The 23,448-nt window shown below is 52.4% G+C and overlaps 2 protein-coding genes across 7 annotated transcripts in view; both read left to right on the forward strand.

The window, feature by feature from the left end:
* Positions 1–3,517, forward strand: part of LOC105495626 (spectrin beta, non-erythrocytic 4) — a 117,054-nt gene extending 113,537 nt beyond the window's left edge. For all 3 annotated transcript variants that reach the window (XM_071086863.1, XM_071086864.1, XM_071086865.1), the window contains one exon: positions 2,466–3,517. In XM_071086863.1, coding sequence (XP_070942964.1) covers positions 2,466–2,624 — 159 coding nt within the window. In that variant the 3' untranslated portion in view covers positions 2,625–3,517. The remainder of the gene's footprint in view (positions 1–2,465) is intronic.
* Positions 3,518–3,914: 397 nt separating this feature from the next.
* LOC105495335 (SH3KBP1 binding protein 1) lies at positions 3,915–17,349 on the forward strand. 4 transcript variants are annotated; one of them, XM_071086871.1, is made up of 18 exons: positions 3,915–4,065; positions 4,306–4,359; positions 4,471–4,516; positions 4,631–4,704; positions 5,212–5,270; positions 5,508–5,588; positions 7,353–7,514; positions 7,595–7,685; positions 7,775–7,965; positions 9,301–9,416; positions 10,350–10,437; positions 10,553–10,669; positions 13,739–13,939; positions 14,669–14,824; positions 15,126–15,222; positions 16,160–16,338; positions 16,646–16,769; positions 16,892–17,349. In XM_071086871.1, exons 1-18 carry the CDS (start codon positions 3,980–3,982, stop codon positions 17,121–17,123), a joined length of 2,154 nt encoding a protein of 717 aa, XP_070942972.1. In that variant the 5' UTR covers positions 3,915–3,979; the 3' UTR covers positions 17,124–17,349. The 4 variants fall into 4 exon arrangements, with proteins under 4 accessions (XP_070942972.1, XP_070942973.1, XP_011763035.1 ...); XM_071086872.1 differs by having other exon boundaries at positions 16,649–16,769; XM_011764733.3 differs by having other exon boundaries at positions 13,769–13,939.
* Positions 17,350–23,448: the final 6,099 nt, after the last annotated feature.

The raw sequence follows: 23,448 nt of genomic DNA on the forward strand, positions 1-23,448 counted from the left end.
AATAAAATAATAAAAATAAAAATGGTGATTCAGAGGGACGGCGGGGATCTAAAAAAAGGAGTGATTCAGGTCAGGCACCATGGCTCATGCCTGTAATCCCAGCACTTTGGGAGGCCAAGGCAGGAGATTGCTTGAACCCAGGACTTCAAGACCAGCCTGGGCAACACAGAAAGATCCCATCTCTACAAATAATAATAATAAATTAGCCAGGAGTGGTGGCACACGACTGTGGTCCCAGCTACTCAGGAGGCCGAGTGGAAGGATCACCTGAATCAGGGAGGTCAAGGCTATCATGAGCTGTGGTTGTGCTATTGCACTCCAGGCTGGGCGACAGAGTGAGTGAGATTCTGTCTCAAAAACAAGAGGGGGTGGGGGATCTAGGTAGAGGGAACTGCAAGTGCAGAGGCCCAGGAGTGCAGAATTGCAAAGGGTTAACTGCTGGAGGACAGAGTTCATGGAAGAAGGTCCCAGAAAGGTTCCCGGGAGATAAGTGTCTCAGGACATGATGGGCCATTTGGAGGAGATCGGATTTTGTATGTAAGGGCACTGGAGAGCTAGGGGGGATTACAGTGATGTGTGAAAAAGATTCCCGGCCTGGCACGGTGTTTCACACCTGTAATCCCAGGACTTCGGGAGGCCGAGGCGGGCGGATCACCTGAGGTTGGGAATTCGAGACCAGCCTGACCAACATGGAGAAACCCCACCTCTGCTAAAAATGCAAAATCAGCCGGGCGTGGTGGCACATGCCTGTAATCCCAGCTACTCAGGGGGCTGAGGCAGTAGAACTGCTTGAATCCGGAAGGCAGAGGTTGCAGTGAGCTGAGATAGCGCCATTATACTCCAGAATGGGCAACAAAAGTGAAACTCCATCTCAAAAACAAAACAGGCAGGGCGCGGTGGCTCATGCCTGTAACCCCAGCACTTTGGGAGGCCGAGGCGGGTGGATCACGAGGTCAGGAGATTGAGACCATCCTGGCTAACACAGTGTAAAAATACAAAAAATCAGCCAGGCGTGGTGGCAGGCGCCTGTAGTCCCAGCTACTTGGGAGGCTGAGGCAGAATGGTGTGAACTCAGGAGGCAGAACTTGCAGTGAGCTGAGATCAGGCTACTGCATTCTAGCCTGGGCGACAGAGTGAGACTCCATTTCAAAACAAAACATGCAAAAAACAAAGATTCCTTTGGCTACCTGCGTGGGTAGCCCAGGCCGCGGCTAGGGCCAGGGCAGGGACCCAAGTGGGAGAGCGCATGGCTGGGCCACACAAGCCTGTGGGAGAGGAGGAAGAGGAGTCTGAGAGAGGCAAGCATGGAGGTGGTTTGAAGAGATGTTGAGAGTAATAACTAACACTTGTTATCTCTTTCGATCCTCACAAGATGCAATGAAGAAGTAGGCCTTTTTTTTTTTTTTTTAAATGACACAGAATTTCTCTCTTGTTGCCCAGGCTGGAGTGCAATGGCGCAATCTCAGCTCAGTGCAACCTCCGCCTCCCGGGTTCAAGCGTTTCTCCTGCCTCAGCCTCCTAGGTAGCTGGGATCACAGGCATGTGCCACCATGCCTGGCTAATTTTTGTATTTTTAGTAGAGACAGGGTTTCTCCATGTTGGTCAGGCTGGTCTCAAACTCTTGACATCAGGTGATCCACCCGCCTCGGCCTCCCAAAGTGTTGGGATTACAGGCATGAGCCACCACGCCCAGCCAGAAGTAGGCCTTTACCCACTACATGACTTATCTTACTTATCTGCACAATGAAGATTAAAAGTAGTTTCTTGGCCTGGTATGGTGCCTCACACCTGCAATTCCAGCTGGGAAGGCTGGAAGGGTTTGGGAGGCTGAGGTGGGCAGATCATTTGAGGTCAGGAGTTCAACACCAGTGTGGCCAATGTGGCGAAACCCCATCTCTACTAAAAATACAAAAAGTAAGCAGGCATGGTGGCGCATGCCTGTAGTCCCAGATACTCAGGAGACTGAGGCACAAGAATCCCTTGAACCTGGGAGATGGAGATTGCAGTGAGCTGACATGGAGCCATTGCACTCCAGCCTAGGGGAAAGAGCAAGATTCTGTCTCAAAAAAAAAAAAAAAAAAAGTTTCTTATCATAGGGTTACTGTGAGAATTAAATTGCTCCATGTTTAATTGATACATGATAAACTGATACTTAGCACAGGGCCTAGTAAATGTCAGTGCTGTAGTAGTGACTGCCCATATTATCATTGCGTCATTTATCTCTGTAGTAGGAAGTATATATAATCCTATTGCATAAGTTTAAGGGAGTTAAACCACTAAAGTGTTTGGAACAGAGCCTGGCACATACTGCTTTGTAACTGCATCATCATCATCATCATCATCATCATCCCTTTTTAATAGATGAGAAAACTGAATTTCAGAGAGGGTAGTCTGATCTGAAATTCACCTATTATTCCAGCTTCCCTCTTCCAAATGCGGACTCTGTGCCCTGTTTCTTCCCCCAGGAGGAGATGAACGGCTGGCTGGAGGCTGTGGCAGCCTCAGTGGCGGAACACGCAGAGATCGCCCGCTGGGGCCAGACACTACCCACTACTTCATCCACAGATGAGGGCAACCCTAAGAGGGAAGGCGGAGATCGCAGGGCCAGCGGGCGCAGGAAGTGACTTCCACCCCCAGGGCTTGACACATCTGTCTCCCCTCTTTTCCGCACTGTGGGCACAAAGACACTTTTTCTTCCGCAGGGGCGGGAGCTCCTAGTTCCAACACTGAGGACGCGTGACATGGTGGGCACCGGAAAGGAGGGGACTTCTCCGGCACCCCAAGAAGTGGTGGGGAGATTGCTGCCCCTATAGCCATATCTCGGCCCCTTCCCACTCACCACCCCCACCCCAGGTGCTGGGGCTCCCTTATTTTTATGCAATAACTGAGCTTGATGGGGGTGGGCAGGGGCCTAGTTGAGCCAAGCCCCCTGCCCCATCTGCAGATCCTGCCCCAAGAAGCTGGGGTGGTGGGGGCGGTAATTCCTGCCCCCCCTCTCTGCCCTAGGGATGGGCACGGGGGCGCTGGTGAGGTCCCCTGGACCATCCAGGGTGCTAGGGGGTAGGGAGGGGACACCCCCTCCCCGCCTTTACCTCACTTCCAATGCTGCCTTGATCTCTGTCTGGGAGGGGGGAGTGAAGGGGCCCTAGCCCCTGCACTCCACCGCCTCAGAGCCATGCGGTTAATTCCTGACTTAGTTTATTTTTGCAAAACGTCGATCTCCTCCTCCCCCGCCCCGCATCTGCGAAGGCTTTTAATGGGAGGGGCGTCAAAGCTCAAAACTGCCTTCCTCTCTCCTCCCCCCTCCAGTTGTAAATGCCACTTCATGAGGGGAGGGGTGAGGGGAAGCCCTCCCCCTGCATGCTTCTGGCTGGAGCACCTCCCTGGGGAGTGGGGGGATTGGGTTGTGGGCAGCCCCCATGGCCGCCTGGAGAAGCCGCTGGTGCCCGGGGGTGTGGGGCGGTGTGGCGGGCGCACACTGTATGTACCTATAATAAACCATTTGGCTTTGACGGTCTATGGTCCTTTGTTTGGGTTTTCTGGGCTGCGCCCGGGAGGATTGAAAGGAGGGCTGTGGTGGCTGTAGGGGTGGGTGCAGGGTGGGGAGCGGGGCACGGGAGTACCGTGGCTGCGGAGAACATCCAGATGTACCCCTTGATGTGGACTTAATTTCGGGATCTAAACACACGCCCCTTGACGAAGCACCTAGATGCCATACCTAAAACGAGAATCTAGAGGGATGGAGAATATTTCGTTATGCTTTGTAACAAACTTCCCCAAAGGCGACTCTGGGTCCGCCCCGTCCAGTTCAGGAAAGGCGGACCCCTTTAAGGAGGCGGAAAAGTTAACCGCGATGGGCAGGCGCTCTGTCCAATCGCTAGTGACCCCTGGAGTCTCTGGCCCAATGAGCAGCCGATGGAGGCGGGGTCCGGATGCACACCCGGAAGTGGGTGAGGGCCAGCCGGCTCGCCTGGGGGCCATGGCAGCAGCGGCTACTGCAGCCGAGGGGCTACCGAGTCGGGGGCCTCCCGGGGAAGTCATTCATCTGAATGTAGGAGGCAAGAGGTGAGTGTGGGAGACTCCTGAGGTCCCATCCTTGGGGGCGGGAAGCTGGGTGGGAGTATCCGCCTCTCTTGGGGGAATCCCTGTCCATCAAGGGTTGCTCCGCCCTCCGTTGGAGGCGCGAGAGCCTGGAAAAACGCCGGGGGAGGGGGGAAGGGAGGGAACCCTGGATCCTGCGGGAGGGGGCCGCATTCCTCACCCGCTCCTCTTCATCTCTTGCGTCCGTTTACCTTCCCCGCCCAGATTCAGCACCTCTCGCCAGACTCTCACCTGGATCCCAGACTCTTTCTTCTCCAGGTGATCGGGAGAGCGAGTTTGGGGAGAGGGTAGGAGGGATGGAGAGGGCGTGGGAGACCTAATGAACACTCCCCCGGCCCGTGACGCCCGCTTGTTGTCCCTTCCCTGCAGTCTTCTGAGCGGACGCATCTCGACGCTGAAAGATGAGACCGGAGCAGTGAGTCGGAAAACAGCTGAAATGGGATGGTGGGAGGGGTTGGTAGGAAGAGGGGCAGGACCCCACTCAGTCCTCCCTTTTACCCCATCCATCCTCTGCCCCACTTTCCCGCAGATCTTCATCGACAGGGACCCTACAGTCTTCGCCCCCATCCTCAACTTCCTGCGCACCAAAGAGTTGGACCCCAGGTTGGCGTGGAAAAAGGGGAGGGAGTCCCTCACTGTCTTCACCCCCTGAGAAGTTCTTTCACCTCTGAATGTCCACATGAGCTCCATTCTATTAGAATTCTCATTCGGAACCTTGATCAAAGGCCAGGCGCGCCAGGGTTGCTCACGCCTGTCATCCCAACACTTTGGGAGGCTGAGGTGGGAAGATCACTTGAGCCCAGGATTTGGAGACCAACCTGGGCAACATAGCGAGACCCCATCTCTAAAAAAGCAAACAAGCAAAACTTCATGAGAACCTTGATCATTTTAAAATTATATGTCCTTTGATTTCTCCCTACACACACACACACACACACACACAAACACACACACATTCCTTCCACCCATATCATCACTCCTTAGAATCTTGATTCCATCAAAACTTCCTACCCCTTGACATTCTCTGTGCAGTTTTGAAAATTGCCCTCTCAGAATTCTCTGCTCACCCCCACACCTAGACCCTGACCTCTAGTCAATTCTACTCCCCAGGGGTGTCCACGGTTCCAGCCTCCTCCACGAAGCCCAGTTCTATGGGCTCACTCCTCTGGGTAAGTGGGAGCCCCAACTATTATCCTCATTGTATAGAAAACCAACTCTGTAGTGATGCTGCCTGCCCCTCTTCCCCTTCTCTCCTGAAAGAGGGCTGGGGTAGAGGTGGGAGGACTGGTTATAGCCCTGGCTGGGTCTGTATTGGTACTGGGAGGAGTACTGGTACTCTGTGTAGAAAGAAATGGGGTGGCCTCAGCATCTCCCTAAGTCCTAGACTTTAAGTCCTCCTGTTGCAGTTCGTCGCCTTCAGCTTCGAGAAGAGCTGGATCGATCTTCTTGCGGAAACGTCCTCTTCAATGGTTACCTGCCCCCACCAGGTGGGCACTCCCAGTGGAATGGAGGGGTGTGGAGGTGGGCTAAAGACTACATTTCCCATAAGGCTGCAGCTCTTGGTGCCTGTGCTAGTGAGCCCTGAGATACAATGGGGTGTATAGTTACCTATCAAGTGCTTGGGCTGATACTTGGAAAGGAAGTCGGAAACAGCATTTCCCATGAGGCAATGGGTCAGCTAGCCCTTGAGGCTCAGAAGGATGCCCTGGAGCCCCATGGGAGTTGTAGTCCAGGTTTGGTTTCTTTGTAGGGGGGGCTTTGGAAGACCTTGGATTCTTTGCATGGAGGGGAGAAATATTTATAGGAAGTTATTGACAGTAATGCCCATGATAGCCAGCCCACTGACCATTGAAGGTATGCCCCAGTGGTTATTGGAACTAGGCTTTTCTGATTGGTAGAAGGAACAGAGTAGGGAAATTTCATCTACAGCTTTATTTCCCTAACTGCAATCAGTACCTGCTACCTTCATGAAATTTGCCAGATATAAAGACCTGTAGTAGTATTTTTCCAACTGAGTTTTATCCTGTTTTCCAAAAAACAATCATTTTATTTGTTTGTTTATTTATTTTTTAATTTTATGAGACAGGGTCTGGCTTTGTCGCCCAGGCTGGAGTGCAGTCTTGGCTCACTGCAACCTCTGCCTCTCAGGTTCAAGCCTTCCTCCCACCTCAGCTCTGCCACCGAATAGCTGAGACTATAGGCACTTCCCACCATGCCCGGCTAATTAAAAAAAAATCATCTTAAATGCAAGCTTTATATTATAAATACAAAATAAACATGAAAATAAAACCCAAACATAGCAGTGTTATTAAACTCTGGCCTGGAGCCATGGCTCACACCTGTAATCCTAGCAGTTTGGAGGCCGAGACAGGTGGATCACTTGAGACCTGGAGTTTGAGACCAGCCCAGGTGACATAGCAAGACCTCGTCTCTACTAAAAATAAAAAAAATTAGCCAGGTGTGGTGGTGTGCACCTGTGGTCCCACCTACTCGGGAGGCTGGGGTGGGAGGATCACTTGAACCCAGAAAGTCAAGGCTGCAGTGAGCTATGATCATGCATTACACCCCAGCCTGGGCGACAGAGTGAGATGCTGTCTCAAAACAAAACAAAACGAAAAACAACTCTGGCTAGATGCTATTGCTTGTGAAAGGTGCAGTCTTCCCTTTATTAAAAGTGAAAATTAGGGCTGGGCATGGCGACTCACGCCTGTAATCCCAGACTTTGGGAGGCCGAGGTGGGTGGATCACCTGAGGTCAGGAGTTCAAGACCAGCCTGGCCAACATGGTGAAACCCTGTCTCTGGCAAAAATACAAAAGATTAGCCATGTGTCGTGGCGGGTACTTGTAATCCCAGCTACTTGGGAGGCTGAGGCAGGAGAATAACTTGAACCCGGGAGGCGGAGGTTGCAGCAAGCCAAGATTGCGCCATTGCATTCCGGCCTATGTGACAAGAGCGAAACTCCAACTCAAAAAATAAAAAAAAAAGGAAAATTAGGTAATACTGCAGATTCACTAATATAACAGCAGCAGCAAACTCAGTCTTCCTCTGTGCTGGGCTCAAGGGAACTGAAAGGGGAGTAACTTGCTATGTGGTTCAGCGTAATTTCATGCCATGTCACTGCACCACCTAAAATCTTCACCCGGAGACTATGTCCCACACATGGGGAAATCAATCACTGTCATATTAAGTGCTTGCTGTGTGACAGCCACAATTACAATGACTGTTACTCTACCTCTTATTCTCACTCTAGTGTTCCCAGTGAAGCGGCGGAACCGGCACAGCCTAGTGGGGCCTCAGCAGCTAGGAGGACGGCCAGCCCCTGTCCGACGGAGCAACACGATGCCCCCCAACCTTGGCAATGCAGGGCTGCTGGGCCGAATGCTGGATGAGAAAGCCCCTCCCTCACCCTCAGGTACGTTTCTATCTCGTGGAAGGTTGGGGGAGCTGTGGGGCCCCTGTGACCCTCTTCTGATCCCTACTCTTCCCCTCAAGGACAACCCGAGGAGCCGGGGATGGTGCGCCTGGTGTGTGGACACCATAACTGGATCGCTGTGGCCTATACCCAGTTTCTAGTCTGCTACAGGTGCTTGGGGAGGGAGTGGCCAGAAGTCCCAGCCCTGTTGATGGGAAGGGCATGCGGTGAGGGCTGGTGATGTCCCCTCAATCCTATAGGTTGAAGGAGGCCTCTGGCTGGCAGCTGGTGTTTTCCAGCCCCCGCCTGGACTGGCCCATCGAACGACTGGCGCTCACAGCCCGGGTGCCCGGTGGGGCTTTGGGTGAACATGACAAGATGGTGGCAGCGGCTACCGGCAGCGAGATCCTGCTATGGGCTCTGCAGGCGGAAGGCAGTGGCTCCGAGATAGGTATGACCCCAAGCCTTTTCCAGAACCCTCTGTCCTTTCAATTCTACGGCCTGTTAAAATAACCCACCCCATAAAATTCTCAAACCCATAAGAATTCTCTGCCCTATTAGATCTCTTTGTGGTTAGAATGCTCCAGCCCTTCAGAATTCTATATCCTCTTAGAATTCCTTGGCTTCCTAGAAAAATCCACCCACATACAATTCTCCCTCCATCAGAATTCCCTGCCCTGTTAGATCTCTTGGTTTTGTTAGAATGCGCCATTCTGTATGGCCATTGGAAATCTCTGACTTGGCCTGGCACAGTGGCTCACGCTTGTCATCCCAGCACTTTGGGAGGCTGAGGCGGGCAGATCACTTGAGGTCAGGAGTTCGAGACCCCCCTGGCCAACATGGTGAAACCCCGTCTTTACTTAAAAAATACAGAAAATTAGCTGGACGTGATGGCACGTGTCTGTAATCCCAGCTACTCAGGAGGTTGAGGCAGGAGAATCACTGGAACCTAGGAGGCAGATGTTGCAGTGAGCTGAGATCACACCACTGCATTCCAGCCTGAGTGACAGAGTGAGACACCATCTCAAAAAAAAAAATAGAAATCTCTGACTTATGGCTGGGCACAGTAACTTACACCTGTAGTTCCAGCACTTTGGGAGGCCATGGCAGGTGGATTGCTTGAGGCCAGGAGTTTGAGGCTGCCGTGAGCTACGTAAGCCATGATTGCACCACTGCACTCCAGCCTGGACAACAGAGCAAGACCCTGTCTCAAAGCCTCAACAGCAAATCTTGGACTTTTTAATCTGTCCCCGAATAAATCTCAGCCCTCGTAAGAATACCCGGCCACCACTGGAGGTTTTTTTGCCTTGTTGCAAAGCTCAATGCTGTTAGAATTCCAGAACCCTTTAGAATCCCATACCCCATCAGAAATCTTCTGGCCCATTTTATCCTCTCTAATTCCTGCTGGAATCTTCACTTTTTTTTTGAAATGGAGTCTCTGTCTGTTGTCCAGATTGGAGTACAGCTCACAATCTCGGCTCACTGCAACCTCTGCCTCCTGGGTTCAAGCAATTCTCTCCCCTCAACCTCCCAAGTGTGCGCTACCACACTCAGCTAATTTTTATATTTTTAGTAGAGATGGAGTTTCACCATGTTGGCCAGGCTGGTCTTGAACTCCTGGCCTCAAGTGATCCGCCCACCTCAGTCTCTCAAAGTGTTGGGATTACAGGTGTGAGCCACCGTGCCTGGCCCCTGATGGAATCTTCTAATCTTCAAGGATTCTGTGGTGCCACCTCTCCTCCTCCATGAGGCAGGGTTCCAGCCAAGCCCTTTTTGCCCACTGCAGGGGTCTTCCATCTGGGGGTGCCTGTGGAGGCCTTGTTCTTCGTCGGGAACCAGCTCATTGCTACAAGCCACACGGGGCGCATCGGGGTGTGGAATGCCGTCACCAAGCACTGGCAGGTCAGAGTTCTGGCCAGCCTGGCTGACCCCTTCCCAGTTTTCCAGACCATACAGACCCAGGGAGGGGTTCACGTCTGCCCCCACCCCCATCCCCTAAACCTGGAGGAAGCCAGAGAACCAGCAGCTGGCCAGAGCCTGGGGATGTCTGTGATAAAGGCCTAAGGAGCATCAGGGAAGTCTTCCTGGAGGAAGGGGCTGCAGAGCCCACATGAAGCATGAATGTGTTTGAAAAGGAGGAGGGAGAATTCTCTGAGATTGGGTGAGAGAACAGGTTAGGGGAGATGCTGTAGGAGACAAGAACTGGCTTGGCTCGGTGGCTCACACCTGTAATCCCAGCACTTTGGAAGGCTGAGGTGGGAGGATCGCTTTGAGACAAAGACAGACAGAGGCAGAGAAAGAGACAGAAAGGGAGAAAACCAGGCAAATAGAAATAAGAAATAGAAAATCAGAAAGAGGTGACAGAGAAAGGTAGACAGAGTCAAACCAGACTGAACCACTGTGGCAGATGGGGGAACACAGAGAGAGAAAGGGGGATGAATTAGAGTCATGTCAGAAGGAGAGTGGAGGCCGGGTGTGGTGACTCCCGCCCGTAATCCCAGCACTTCGGGAGGCCGAGGCAGGAGGATGGCTTGAGCCCAGGAGTTTGACACCAGCCTGGGCAACATGATAAGACTCTCTCTACACAGAAATTTTAAAAACTAAAACTTTAAAAAGTACAGAGTCCAGGAGAGGCCAAGAGTCAGAGAGAGATGCATCAAAGGGAGGAAGGGAGGGAACAAGACAGGGACAGAGGTAGGCCTGGGGTGGATGGGGCTGGGGAGCAGTGGGTGGGTTCTGGAGGTGGAGGAGAGGGCCCATCCTCTGTGAGGGGTCACCACGGAAGCAAAGGAGTGGAAGGGCTCCTGGCTGCAGCCTGTCCTGCCCCACCCCCAGGTCCAGGAGGTGCAGCCCATCACCAGTTATGATGCAGCAGGCTCCTTCCTCCTCCTGGGCTGCAACAACGGCTCCATCTACTACGTGGGTGAGCAGCAGCCTGTGTCTTGGGTGCCCGAGAGCCTCCCATGGGAGAGGGGAAGGGAGGGAGAGAGGCTGGGGCACCTGGAACAAACCCGCTCCACCCTCCCTGCCCACTGCAGATGTGCAGAAGTTCCCCTTGCGCATGAAAGACAACGACCTCCTTGTCAGCGAGCTCTATCGGGACCCGGCAGAGGATGGGGTCACCGCCCTCAGTGTCTACCTCACCCCCAAGACCAGTAAGCTACGACCCACCTTCCCCTGCTGCTGTCACCAGCCAGCCCCAGCCCCAGCTTGCAGCTATCCCCCAACTTGTGTAGCATGACCCAGGGGGGGTTATCGAGGGGTGGCAGATTCAACTCCCTCTCTCTCTCTTTTTTTTATTTTTGTTTTTTTTTTTTTGTTTTTTGAGACAGAGTCTTGTTCTGTTGCCCAGGCTGGAGTGCAGTGGTGCAATCTTGGCTCACTGCAACCTCCAGCTCCTGAGTTCAAGCGATTCTCCTGCCTCAGCCTCCCGAGTAGCTAGGATTACAGGTGCACACCATCAGGCCTGGCTAAAACAAAAAAAGAAAGCATATTAGTGATTTCTAGAGGGTATCAGAAGTGAGAAATGTGGAGCTGCTGCTAAAGATCAGGGGATTTATTACGGAGGTGATGAAAATACTCTGGAATTCATTCATGGTGATAGTTGTACAATCTTGTGAATATACCAAAATCCGCTAAATTGTGCACGTTAAAATGGCAAATTTTATGGTATGAGAATTACGTCTCAAAAATTAACCCATTCTGCATTTGATGTCAAGAAAAGAAAACAAAAAACTGTCTCAAGTAAGAGAACTCAGCTTCATCTGCTGTAAAACATGCATCTGTGTTGTTTTATGAACATGTGAACATCATGCCTTAATCACAAAGATGGGAAAGAAACACAAAGATTAACTCCTAATGGTCCACTCTGCCCCGGGTGGAGAGGCTGGTCACGATCTAGCACCTAGAACAGTGCTTATACAGGGATGCTTAGTAAATATTTGTTGAATGACTGGATGAGAGTTGAATCTGGCTGGGCACGGTGGCTCACACCTGTAATCCCAGCACTTTGGGGGGCTGAGGCGGGCGGATCTGAGGTCAGGAGTTTGAGACCAGCTTGGCCAACATGGTGAAATCCCATTTCTACTAAAACTACAAAAATTAGCCAGGCATGGCAGAGACTATAGTGAGCCTGCTGCCCAGGCTGGAGTGCAGTGGCGTGATCTCAGCTCACTGCAACTTCTGCCTCTTGGGTTCAAGCACTTCTCCTGCCTCAGCTTCCCGAGTAGGGGATGATTACAGACGCGCATCACCATGCCCAGCTAATTTTTCTACTTTTAGTAGAGACTGGGTTACGCCCTGTTGGCCAGGCTCAATATGCTTCCTATACCTATGGATTTGCCTGTTCTGGACAATTCATGTAAATGGGATCATACATTATGTGGCCTTTTGTGTCTGCATTTTTCACTTAGCATAATTTTTTAATGGTTAGCATTTTCTGAGTGTTAAGATATCTTTACCTATTCTAGGTTACACAGATCTTCTCCTGAGTTTCTTCTGGAAGATTTACAGTTTTAGTTTTTACGTGGAAGTCTGTTATATCAGAAATTAAATTTTATGTATTATGTGAGGTAGGGATTATTCTTTTTAAAAAAAAATAGAGAGAGGGTACTGCTCTGTTGCCCAGGCTAGAGTGCAGTGGCATGATCTTAGTTCTCTGCAACCTCTGCCATTCGAGCTCAAGTGATCCTCCCACCTCAACCTCCTGAACAGCAGAACCACAAGCTTGCATCGCCACACCTGTCTAATTTTTGTATTCTTTTGTAGAGACAGGGTTTTGTCATGTTGCCCAGGCTAGTCTTGAACTCCTGGGCTCAAGTGATCCTGACACTTTGGCCTCCAAAGTGCTGGAAATACAGACTTGAGTCACTGTGCCTGGCCATAGCTGCTGCTGCTGCTGCTGCTGCTGCTGCTTTTTTTTTTTTTTTTAAAGCAAAAATAAGTTAATAATACGCTTAACTTCATGGCAGATTATCACCTTTCTTCCTTGTAAGGCCCTTTTCTTATCTTTTTTTTTTTTTTTTTTCTTAGACAGAGTATTGCTCTGTCATTCAACCCAGACTGGAGTGCAATGGTGCAATCTCGGCTCACTACAACCTCTGCCTCCTGGGTTCAAGCAATTCTCCTGCCTCAGCCTCCCAAGTAGCTGGGATTACGGGTGCCTGCCACCATGCCCGTCTAATTTTTGCATTTTTAGTAGAGGCGGGGTTTTGCCACATTGGCCGAACTGGTCTTGAACTCCTGGGATACTCCTGCCTTCGTCTCCCAAAGTTCTGGAATTGCAGGCGTGGACCACTGAACCCAGCCTCTTATTTCACTGACTTATTCATTTCCTCCTCATCTCCCTTCCCACCACATGCCTCTATTATGTCATTTTTGTTTATTTTTTGAGACAGAGTCTTGCTTCTTCACCTAGGCTGGAGTACAGTGGCGCAATCATAGCTCACTGCAGCCTCACCCCCGGGTTCAAGTGATCCTCCTACTTCAGCATCTTGAGTAGCTGGGATCATAGGTGCATACCATCACACCCAAATAGTTTTTTAAAAATCTTTTGTAGAGATGAGGATCTCACTATGTTGCCCAGGCTGGCCTCAAACGCCTGGCCTCAGGCAATCTTCCTGCCTCGGCCTCTGTTCTCTGTTTTTCTTTCTCTTTCCTCTCTTATTTGCTGTTTCACTGTTATAATTTCTGTCTCTGGGCCTCTTCTCCTCTGACCTGTGCCTTTGTCTCCCTGTTCCTGCATTTCCCACATCTCATCACCATCTTTTTGTGTCCTTCCCTCTCTCCTTGCTTTCTGTGTCTCTGTTCTGTGTCTCTTTCTTCTTTCTCTCTCTCTCTCTGTCTTTCTTTTTCTTTTTCTTTTTTGAGACAGAGTCTCATTCTGTCATCCAGGCTGGAGTGCAGTGGTGTGGTCTTGGCTCATTGCAACCTCTGCCTCCTGGGTTCAAGCAGTTCTCATGCCTCAGCCTCCTGAGTAGCTGGGATTAAGGTGTGCACCACCACGCCCAGCTAATTTTTGTATTTTTAGTAGAGACGGGGTTTCAGCACGTTGGCCAGGCTGGTCTTGAACTCCTGACCTCAGGTGATCCACCCGCCTCAGCTTCCCAAAGTGATGGGATTACAGGCATGAGCCACTGCGCCCAGCCTCTCCTTGCTTTCTGACTGTGTCTCTGTTCTGTGCCTGTTTCTTTCTCTCTGCCCTGGTTTCTGTTTCTGTGGCCCAGGCCCTCTCTTCATCCTTGGCCCCTCACCAGGTGACAGTGGGAACTGGATCGAGATCGCCTATGGCACCAGCTCAGGGGGCGTGCGGGTCATCGTGCAGCACCCAGAGACTGTGGGCTCGGGGCCTCAGCTCTTCCAGACCTTCACTGTGCACCGCAGCCCTGTCACCAAGATCATGCTGTCGGAGAAGCACCTCATCTCAGGTGAGCCTCTGTGGGGTGCTCCAGTGCTGGGAGAGACAGCTCAGATGGGAGTGTGGAGGCAGAAGGATTAGAATTTCCACTGGGGACGGACACTGTGTAGGAAGAGAGCTCTGGTGGAGAGGATTGACCTGGGATGGGACTGTAATTGCAGAAGTGAGAGAATACCATAAGGGGATCGGTCTGGGGAGGAGTCAATCTGTGTGTGTTTGGGAATCCATCAATTCAGCAAGGATTTATGGGGCACCCACCGTGTGCCAGGCATAGGGGATACATTGATGAACAAGACGGGCCAAGTTCCTGCCCTCATGGAGCTGACATTCTAGCAGGGACGGCAGACAATAAATATATAGAAATGGACATCAATGGCCAGGTGCGGTAGCTCACACTTATAATCCCAGCACTTTGGGAGGCCAAGGTGGGTGGATAGGACAGGAGCAGGGACCTCTGGGAGGGGGGTACTGATATGGTCCAGGCAGGTGACAAAATAGACCAGGACCAGCGTGGGGCAGAGGACAGGGCAAGGTGACATCAGGCTCTGGAACAGTTTTGGAGGCAGAGGCAACAGGGTTTTTAGCATTTGGAATTCTGGGGAGGAAAGGATTCTCTGAAAGGGAAGAACTCAGCAAGGGCTGACCCTCCTGAAGCGGAGCTGTCCTGGGGCTCTGGAGGGGCAGGCAGCATTGATGCGTACAGCAGGCCTGATCTCCTGCTCTCCCTGTGCCCCCTCAGTCTGTGCCGACAACAACCACGTGCGGACATGGTCTGTGACTCGCTTCCGCGGCATGATTTCCACCCAGCCCGGCTCTACCCCACTCGCTTCCTTCAAGATCCTGGCGCTGGAGTCGGCGGATGGGCATGGCGGCTGCAGTGCTGGCAATGACATTGGTGCCTACTGGCTCCTGGCCTTCCCACTCCACTGACCCCCTTACCTGACCCCTGTTGACCTCCACTAATTCCCACTTGTGGCCACCTGACCCAGGAGCCTGCAATGATTGGGTGTCCTGATCCTTGAGGCACCTGAGCTCCACTGACTGCTGCAAGCCCCCAGCCCTCTCTGGCCCTGCCCAACTCCAACAGCCTGGGAATGGGACCCGGGTCTTGGGATGGTGGGTTTCATCAGTGGGGAAGGAAGTCTGAGGCTGAGGGGACCCCAGCTGGCCCTGACCCCTGCCCCTGCCTGGCCCAGGCCCCTACGGCGAACGGGACGACCAGCAAGTGTTCATCCAGAAGGTGGTGCCCAGCGCCAGCCAGCTGTTCGTGCGTCTCTCATCTACTGGGCAGCGGTGAGGACAGTCCTGTCCAACAGGGAGGGAGGTCAGGGGAGAAGGCAAGATGCCAGCCAGGTCACTGAGGCCAGAAAGGGGTCACAGCCAAGGAGCATTGAAAGATCAAAGGCTGGGAGGGAGGACAGGCCTGGTGGGTTTGGGGTGGGAGGTATCAAAGGTGTGATGGGTGTGGGTGGGAGTGACCTGGCGCAGTGCCAGCCCAGTGCAGGCAGGGCCAAGTTGGTTGGAGGCACAGGGGGAGGGGTCAGGGTGGGATGGGGGCACAGGCAGAGGGGTTGGGGTGGAATAGAGGAGACCCAGGGAACTGTAGGAGCCTGGCTTCAGCTGGGAAAGGGGCCTCAGAGGCTGTTCTGGATGAAGGGACTCTGAGCAGAGACCTAGAGGACAAGTAGGAAGGAGCAGAAGAAAGAAGGGAGGGGAAGGGGGCCCCAGGCTGAGGGAACCGTATGTGCAGAGGCTGAGAAGGGCCAAATAGGGTCACACGGGAAGGACACATGGGCTCCTGGGCTGGAGCACAGGAGGTGAGGATGGGGTGCAGATGCGGGTGGGCCTTGTCAGGCTGTAGAAGGGCTGAAGCTTTGTCCTGTGCGGGGAACTGTGGCCACTGCACGGGGAATGAAAGGAGGCTTGGTGGGAGGCCAGGAGCCCAGGGAGGATAGGAGGTGGGGGAGCAGCTGGGACAAGCCTTGGGCTTTCCGTGGCAGTGGGAGCAGGGAAGAGCAGAAGTCTCTGGGAGATTCCCTGGGCATTTGGGGCTGTGGTGTGCAAGAGCTGCTGGACCCTTGGGACTGGAACTCGAGAGAAAAGCGGGCTAGGGATGGATAAAGACTGGGGTGGCCCCTGGGGAGGCAGGAACTGCAGCCACAGTGGTGGGGACTGGGACTAGGAAAGGTGAGAAAGCGAGGGTGACTGCCTTCCCCACTGCCCCCCCCAGGGTGTGCTCCGTGCGCTCCGTGGATGGCTCACCCACTACGGCCTTCACAGTGCTGGAGTGTGAGGGCTCCCGGCGGCTTGGCTCTCGGCCCCGGCGCTACCTGCTCACCGGCCAGGCTAACGGCAGCTTGGCCATGTGGGACCTAACCACCGCCATGGACGGCCTCGGCCAGGACCCTGGTACTCCCTGTCCCACCCCAATCCCATCCCAAGCCCCACAGCCTCACCCAGAACCACTCTCCACAGCCAACTTCTTGATCTCTCTCCCAGGCCCTTGCCCTCTGACCTCTTTTCCTTTGACCCCCTCTCTGCTCCCCATCCCTTCCTGCCCTTGTTTTTCAACCCCTGTCTCAGCCTCTGGCCCCCGCGCATTGATCTCTGCCTCCTCTCTCCTGTCCTGTCTCTGGGTGCTTGCACTGCAATGCAACCCAGGCCCTTGCCCTATGACCCCTGTCTTGCCCCCTGACCCTGCTTCCGTGCCCCCCAGCAGGTGGCCTGACGGAGCAAGAACTGATGGAACAGCTGGAACACTGCGAGCTGGCCCCACCGGCTCCCTCGGCTCCCTCTCGGGGCTCTCTGCCCAGCCCCTCACCCCGCATCTCCCTCACCAGGTAGCTACAACTCCACTTCCCCTTCTGTGCAATGGAGGGAGAGGGGAGAGTGTGGTGGCTCCAGGGGCAGAGTGGCTCAGCTGCCCTGTGATGACGTGCACTTACTGTCCTTACTTCCTCAGCCTCCACTCAGCCTCCAGCAACACCTCCTTGTCTGGCCACCGCGGGAGCCCAAGCCCCCCACAGGCTGAGGCCCGGCGCCGTGGTGGGGGCAGCTTTGTGGAACGCTGCCAGGAACTGGTGCGGAGTGGGCCGGACCTCCGATGGCCACCCACACCAGCCCCTTGGCCCTCCACCAGTCTCGGCACTCCCCTCACACCTCCCAAGATGAAGCTCAATGAAACTTCCTTTTGAACAACGCAGCTGCAGCTCAATGAAACTTCCTTTTGAACAACGCAGCTGCCATGATGCCTTGGGATGCCCTGGTCCTGGGGGACTCAGGTGCCTCCCTGATTCCTATGGGAACCCTGGGTTCAGGGCCAGGGCCTCCTTGGAATAAATGGTCATTGTTACTAGGTCCCCACCTTCCCTCTTTTCTGGAAGCCAAAGTCACCTTCCCCAATAAAGTCCTCACTGCCAACATCTTGCTTATTCTTAGCAGGTTTGGGACACCCCAGGAAAGGGGTGGGGAGATGTGGGACCAAACCTGATAATGCAAAATCGGGAACATCTACCTCTCTTGTTTAAGCAAAGGAAGGCCAGGCACAGTGGCTCACACCTATAATCCCGGCACTTTGGGAGGCCAGTTTGCTTGTGCTCAGGAGTTTCAGACTAGCCTGGGCAGCATAACAAAACCCCATCTCTACAAAAAAATTAAAAAATTAAGCAGGCATGGTGATGCATGCCTGTGGTCCCAGCTTCTTGGGAGGCTGAGGTTGGAGGATCGCTTGAGCCTAGGAGGCCAAGGCTACGGTGAGCCATGATCACACCACTGCACTCCAGCCTGAGTGACAGAGTGAGATCCTGTCTCAAAAAACAAAACCAAACCAAAAGAGGTGTTGCAGGGGAGGAATGTGTTGACTTTTACTTTGCCTTCAGGCATGGCTGGATCCAGGGGTTCAAATACTAATCCAGAATTTCTTTTTTTTCTTTTTTTCTCTTTCTTTCTCTCTCTCTCTCTCTCTCCCCCCACCCCTCTTTCTTTCTCTCTTTCTTTTTGAGACAGAGTCTCACTCTATCATCCAGGCTGGAGTGCAGTGGTACAATCTCAGCTCACTGTAATCTCCACCTCCCAGGTTCAAGCAATCCTGCATCAGCCTCCGGAGTAGCTGGGATTACAGTTGCGCACCACCATGCCCACCTAATTTTTGTATTTTTAGTAGAGACAGGGTTTCACCATGTTGGCCAGGCTGGTCTCAAACTCCTGACCTCAGGTGATCCGCCCACCTCAGCCTCCCAAAGTGCTGGGATTACAGGTGAGAGCCACTGTGTCCGGCCCAGAATATCTTTTTATCTCCTAACTTCACTTACCTCTGGAATGCATCCTCAGTCAGGTTTTCTCTCTGTGGCAAGGTGACTCTAAGCAGCTCCTTAGCAACTCTCTTCTCCCTAGCAACAGCAAAAATCACAGGACTGATTCTCATGGGCTTGAATTAAGTCAGGTGGCCATCCCTGAACCAATTACTGTGGCCAATGTGATGAAGGCCTTCCATTATTCCAGCCTGGATCATGTGTCCTCACAAGCCTGGAGGTGAGGTCAACCCCAAGTGGGTAGAGTGGAGGAGGAGTTCCTGGACAGAGGATCAAGCAGGGACGGGTGGCTGCAGGAGGCATAAACACAGATGTAAATGGATTGGTTACTGCATCCTTAACATTTGTACCTCAAACCTCAACACTGCAAAAATCCCCACCAGCATCCCTGGTTGTGCTGTTTCTTACCTCTTCTGGAGAGGGTGTATGGGATAGGTTCAGCTAACCTAAGCCTTGACATCCTTGGGATTTATTTATTTTTTTTTTTGAGAGTCTTGCTCTTGTTGCCCAGGCTGGAGTGCAGTGGCACAATCTCGGCTCATTGCAACCACTGCCTCCCAGGTTCAAGTGATTCTCTTACCTCAGCCTCCTGAGTAGCTGCGATTATAGGCACCTGCCACCATTCCTGGCTAGTATTTATTTGTTTATTTAGAGACAGAGTCTTGTTCTGTTGCCCAGGCTGGAGCGCAATGGCATGATTTAGGCTCACTGCAACCTGCACCTCCCAGGTTCAAGTGATTCTCATGCCTCAGCCTTCCAAGCAGCTGGGATTACAGGCACCCGCCACTATGCCCAGCTAATTTTTGTATTTTTAGTAGAGGCAGGGTTTCGCCATGTTGGCCAGGCTGGTCTCGAACTCCTGACCTCAGATGATCCACCTGCCTTGGCCTCCAGAGTGCTGGGATTACAGGCGTGAGCCACTTTGCCCGGCTGGACTGGGGATTTTTTTTTCACCAAATAATGCTTGTTCTGTGGCACTTCCTCGAGGGGGTTTTCTGCATCTTTTTTCCTTGTGCCAATAAAAAAGGGACAGAAAGTGGGGACAGACGAGGAGTAGAGAATTCTAGAATATGCTAATTCTAGAATTCCATAGTTTCTGGAATGCCAGAGCTTCTGAAACATAGTAGAGAGGGGTCTAGAACGTTAGGACATCTTGGACACAAGGATATTCTGGAGTGCTCATGGATTAACAATATTAGAGTTCTCCCCTGCTTATCAGAGAATCCAGAATGTAGAAGTTTCTGACAAAAAGGACCTGGAAAATCACTGATTCTAGAATAGGGGAGTGTCAAGGGGAGTTCATACCCATAAATCTCCACCAGTAGGAATATCTTGCATGCCAGGATGTCTGGAATGCTGAGAATTACAAGATACAGAAAGGAATCTGGATTACTAGGAAATCTAGAGAATGGAAGAGATCCTGGACTGTCCGCCCTTCCAGAGCACTGGAAGATTTGTTTGCATTCCAAGAAATCCATAATGCAGGAGATTCCGGATTATCAGAGAATCTAGAACACAAATGAGAGACTTCAAAGGTGAGTGCTTCTGAAACCGGGGTGTTCTGAAATAGCTGTGCATCTCAAACCCTAATTTTGTTTGTTTGTTTTTGAGACAGTGTCTTGCTCTGTTGCTCAGGCTAGAGTGCAGCAGTGCAATCATGGCTCACTGCAGCCTCAGCCTTCTGGGTTCAAGCGATCCTCCTGCCTCAGCCTCCTGAGTATCTGGGACTACAGGTGTGTGCCACCACAGCCAGCTAATTTTTATTTATTTATTTTTTTTGTAGCGACATTGTCTCACTGTGTTGCCCAGGCTGGTCTCAAACTCCTGGGCTCAAGCCATTCTCCCGCCTTAGCCTCCCAAAGTGCTGAGATTGCAGGTGTAAGCTACCAGGCCCAGCCTCAGACTCTAGAAAATTTTTTACATGCCAGGATATTCAGAATATTGGGGGATACTGGCATATTAGGAAATCTAGTATGTGGGGGGAGGGACTGGAAGGTCAGGAGATCTAGAATATGGTGGTGTTTTGTAATGCTTACAGATCTAGAATATTAGGGTCATTTTTTTTTCCAGGCCAGAGAATCCAGAACACTCATGTTTCTGGAATGCTGATCATTTTATTTTTATTTTATTTTATTTTTAAATTTTTATTATTTTCTTTATTTCTTTTTTTTTTTTTTTTTTTAGACAAGGTCTCTGTCTGTCACCCAGATTGGCATGCGGTGGTGTGATCTCAGCTCCTGCAAACTCCGCCTCCCAGGTTCAAGTGATCCTCCCACCTTAGCCTCCTGAGTAGCTGGGATTACAGGCCTGCGCCACCATGCCTGGATAATTTTTGTATTCTTAGTAGAAATAGGGTTCACTGTGTTGGCCAGGCTGGCCTCAAACTCCTGACCTCAAGTGATCTTCCCACCCGCCTCGGCCTCCCAAAGTGCTGGGATTACAGGCATAAGCCACCGTGTCCTTATTCTAGAAATGAGAGAGAGAGAGAGAGAGAGAGAGAGAGAGAGAGAGAGAGAGAAACAGAGAGGAGAGAATTTGGGATGTCAGCAAATGTAGAACACTGAAGAGCTGGGTTTTTTTAAATGCTAGAGATAGTATTATTCTAGTATAGTATTAACTCTGTGTGTTGCCCAGGCTGTGCGTGAGAGGGCATGAAGGGAGGGGTGGAAGATTCTAGAATGAGGGGGGACTAGAACTCTGAGGGATTCTGAAGGGATGAGATGAGTTAGGATCCAAGGGGTGACATAGACACGACCCTGGGAGATAGTGACACTGATAGGGGGGATTGGGAGCTGGGGACTCCAAATTCTAGGGGGAGGGCAGGCTAACGCCGGAAGTTGCAGTGGTGAGCCAGAGGCTGTTGCCTAGCAACAAGCATTGAAGATGCGCTGGATCCCGGACAGAAGGGAGAAATTTCAGCAGCGCCCCCAGCAAATGCTCCAGCCACAGGGTAGGAGGCGGTGAGGGGGGAAGCGGGCAGGGATACGCTGTCCTGCAGGGTCATATGAGAAGGGGTCTTGGGGGTTATACAAAAATAGGGTCATGGAGTACAGTCATTGGGCAGAGCTAGGCTCTGGGACAGCCCAGGAATGGCTGTGAATGGAGTGTGAGTGCCGTCGTCACTGCCTCAGGGACTGTGTGTCCCTGGACGGTGCTGGACCCAGATTTCTGGGTGTCAGTGTAGGATGGAGACATGGATTGCTGTAGGTGGCAGTAACGGTGTATAGCCATGTGAGTCAGCCTGTGTGTCTCGCTGTAAGGGGGGTGAAGGGCTTCCCCGTCAGTCCTGCACACCCTCCTCGATTGGAAGAAGGAGCAGGAGTGCAGGGTGGGGGGTGCAGGTAGATCAGTTGCCATTCTTGGTCTGGGGTGGGCTCTGTGGTCACGGGCGTGTGGCCTAGTACCCTGTGTGGGTGGAGCCTGTGATCCACGAGGTGGGGGCGGGGCTAACGCTACAGAACTGGAAACCATAAGAATCCAACTGCTGTGCGATATAGGGCCTGGAATCCCAAAGCGAGGCAAACATGAAAGGGGTGGGCTTGGGATCCTACATGTGGTCACGTGCCAATTTTCTGTGGGAAAGGGTGTGGCCTGAAACTCAGTGGAAAAAGAGGTGACTAGAGGCGGAGAGAAGCTCTGAGGGTGGTGCCTTTGGGAGAGAAGGGGCTTGTATTTCAGAGAATATAGGGTGGAGCCTTGAATTTATAATGATCTCAAAGAATTGATCCTTTCTCAAGGCCCTAGGCTTCAGGGGTTCCAGGCTCACCATCTGCAAAAGCTTGCTCCCCAAAGCTCTGTCCCTCAGTGAACCCAGCCAGGCTCTGCCCATGACCCACAGACTCTGCTCCCAGGGGACTCCTGGCTCTGCCCCCTCCTGCACCCCACTTATAGCCACCCCCAGAGGCTATCAGACCGCCTTCCTTGCCTGAGTCATTGAATGCTCCCAAGAGCATTCAGTCTCAAGCTGGGCTTGAGACTCTGAGCTTGAAGGCTTGAAGCCTGGAACCCCGGTGTGGACGTGGTTTAAGGTCCCCTGTGGCTTGCAGCTCCAAGTGGTGGAGACTCTTAGGCAAGGAGGGGATCGGAACTCTCTTTTATATAAGTTTATGTATTTATTTATTATTGAGACAGGGTCTCACTCTATCGTCCAGGCTAGAGTGCAGTGCAGTGGTGCCATCTCAGCTCACTGCAGCCTCCACTTTCCAGGCTCAACCGATCCTCCCACCTCACCCACCCGAGTAGCTGGGACTACTGGCGCATGCCACCATACCCGGCTAATTTTTGGATTTTTTTTTTTTTTTTTTTTTTGAGACGGAGTCTGGCTCTGTCGCCCGGGCTGGAGTGCAGTGGCCGGATCTCAGCTCACTGCAAGCTCCGCCCCCCGGGTTTACGCCATTCTCCTGCCTCAGCCTCCCGAGTAGCTGGGACTACAGGCTCCCGCCGCCTCGGCCGGCTAGTTTTTTTGTATTTTTTTAGTAGAGACGGGGTTTCACCGTGTTAGCCTGGATGGTCTCGATCTCCTGACCTCGTGATCCGCCCGTCTCGGCCTCCCAAAGTGCTGGGATTACAGGCTTGAGCTACCGCGCCCGGCCAATTTTTGGATTTTTAATAGAGATGGGGATGTTGTATTATGTTGCCCAGGCTCGCCTCAAACTCTTGGACTCAAGCGATCCACTCACCTCGGCCTCCCAAAGTGCTGGGATTACAGGCCTGCGCCGGGGCGCCTAGCCAGAACTGGGAACTCTTTAAGGAGAAAGTCTGCAATTCTGGGTGGTGGGAGGCTGCTCTTGGGAGCATTAAAAGACTCAGATAAGGAAGGGGGTCTGATACCCTCGGGGGGTGGTGATAAATGGTGTGCAGGAGGGAGCAGAGTGTGTGGGTCAGGGGCAGAGCCTGGCTGGGTTCACTGACGGACAGAGCTTCGGGGAGCAAGCTTTTGCAGATGGCGAGCCTGGAACCCCTGAAGCCTAGGGCCTTGAGAAGGGATCAATTCTTTGAGAAGATCCATTGTGAACTTGGGACCCTCAGAGGGGCAGGAGCTAGGACCTAGTGCGGGGTTGGTGCTCCATTTGCAGAATCCTGTCTCTCGCGTGGAATGGGGTACGCGTTGCGGGGGGGGGCTTCCAGCTTCCACACCAACGAGGGAGCTAAATTGTGACCCGATTTTCCCAGAACTGGGAGCAGAGGGCTGAGGCCTGCCAGATGGAGT

Source organism: Macaca nemestrina, chromosome 20 (genome assembly GCF_043159975.1).
Source record: "Macaca nemestrina isolate mMacNem1 chromosome 20, mMacNem.hap1, whole genome shotgun sequence".
In the NCBI taxonomy this organism is placed as follows: Eukaryota; Metazoa; Chordata; class Mammalia; order Primates; family Cercopithecidae; genus Macaca; species Macaca nemestrina.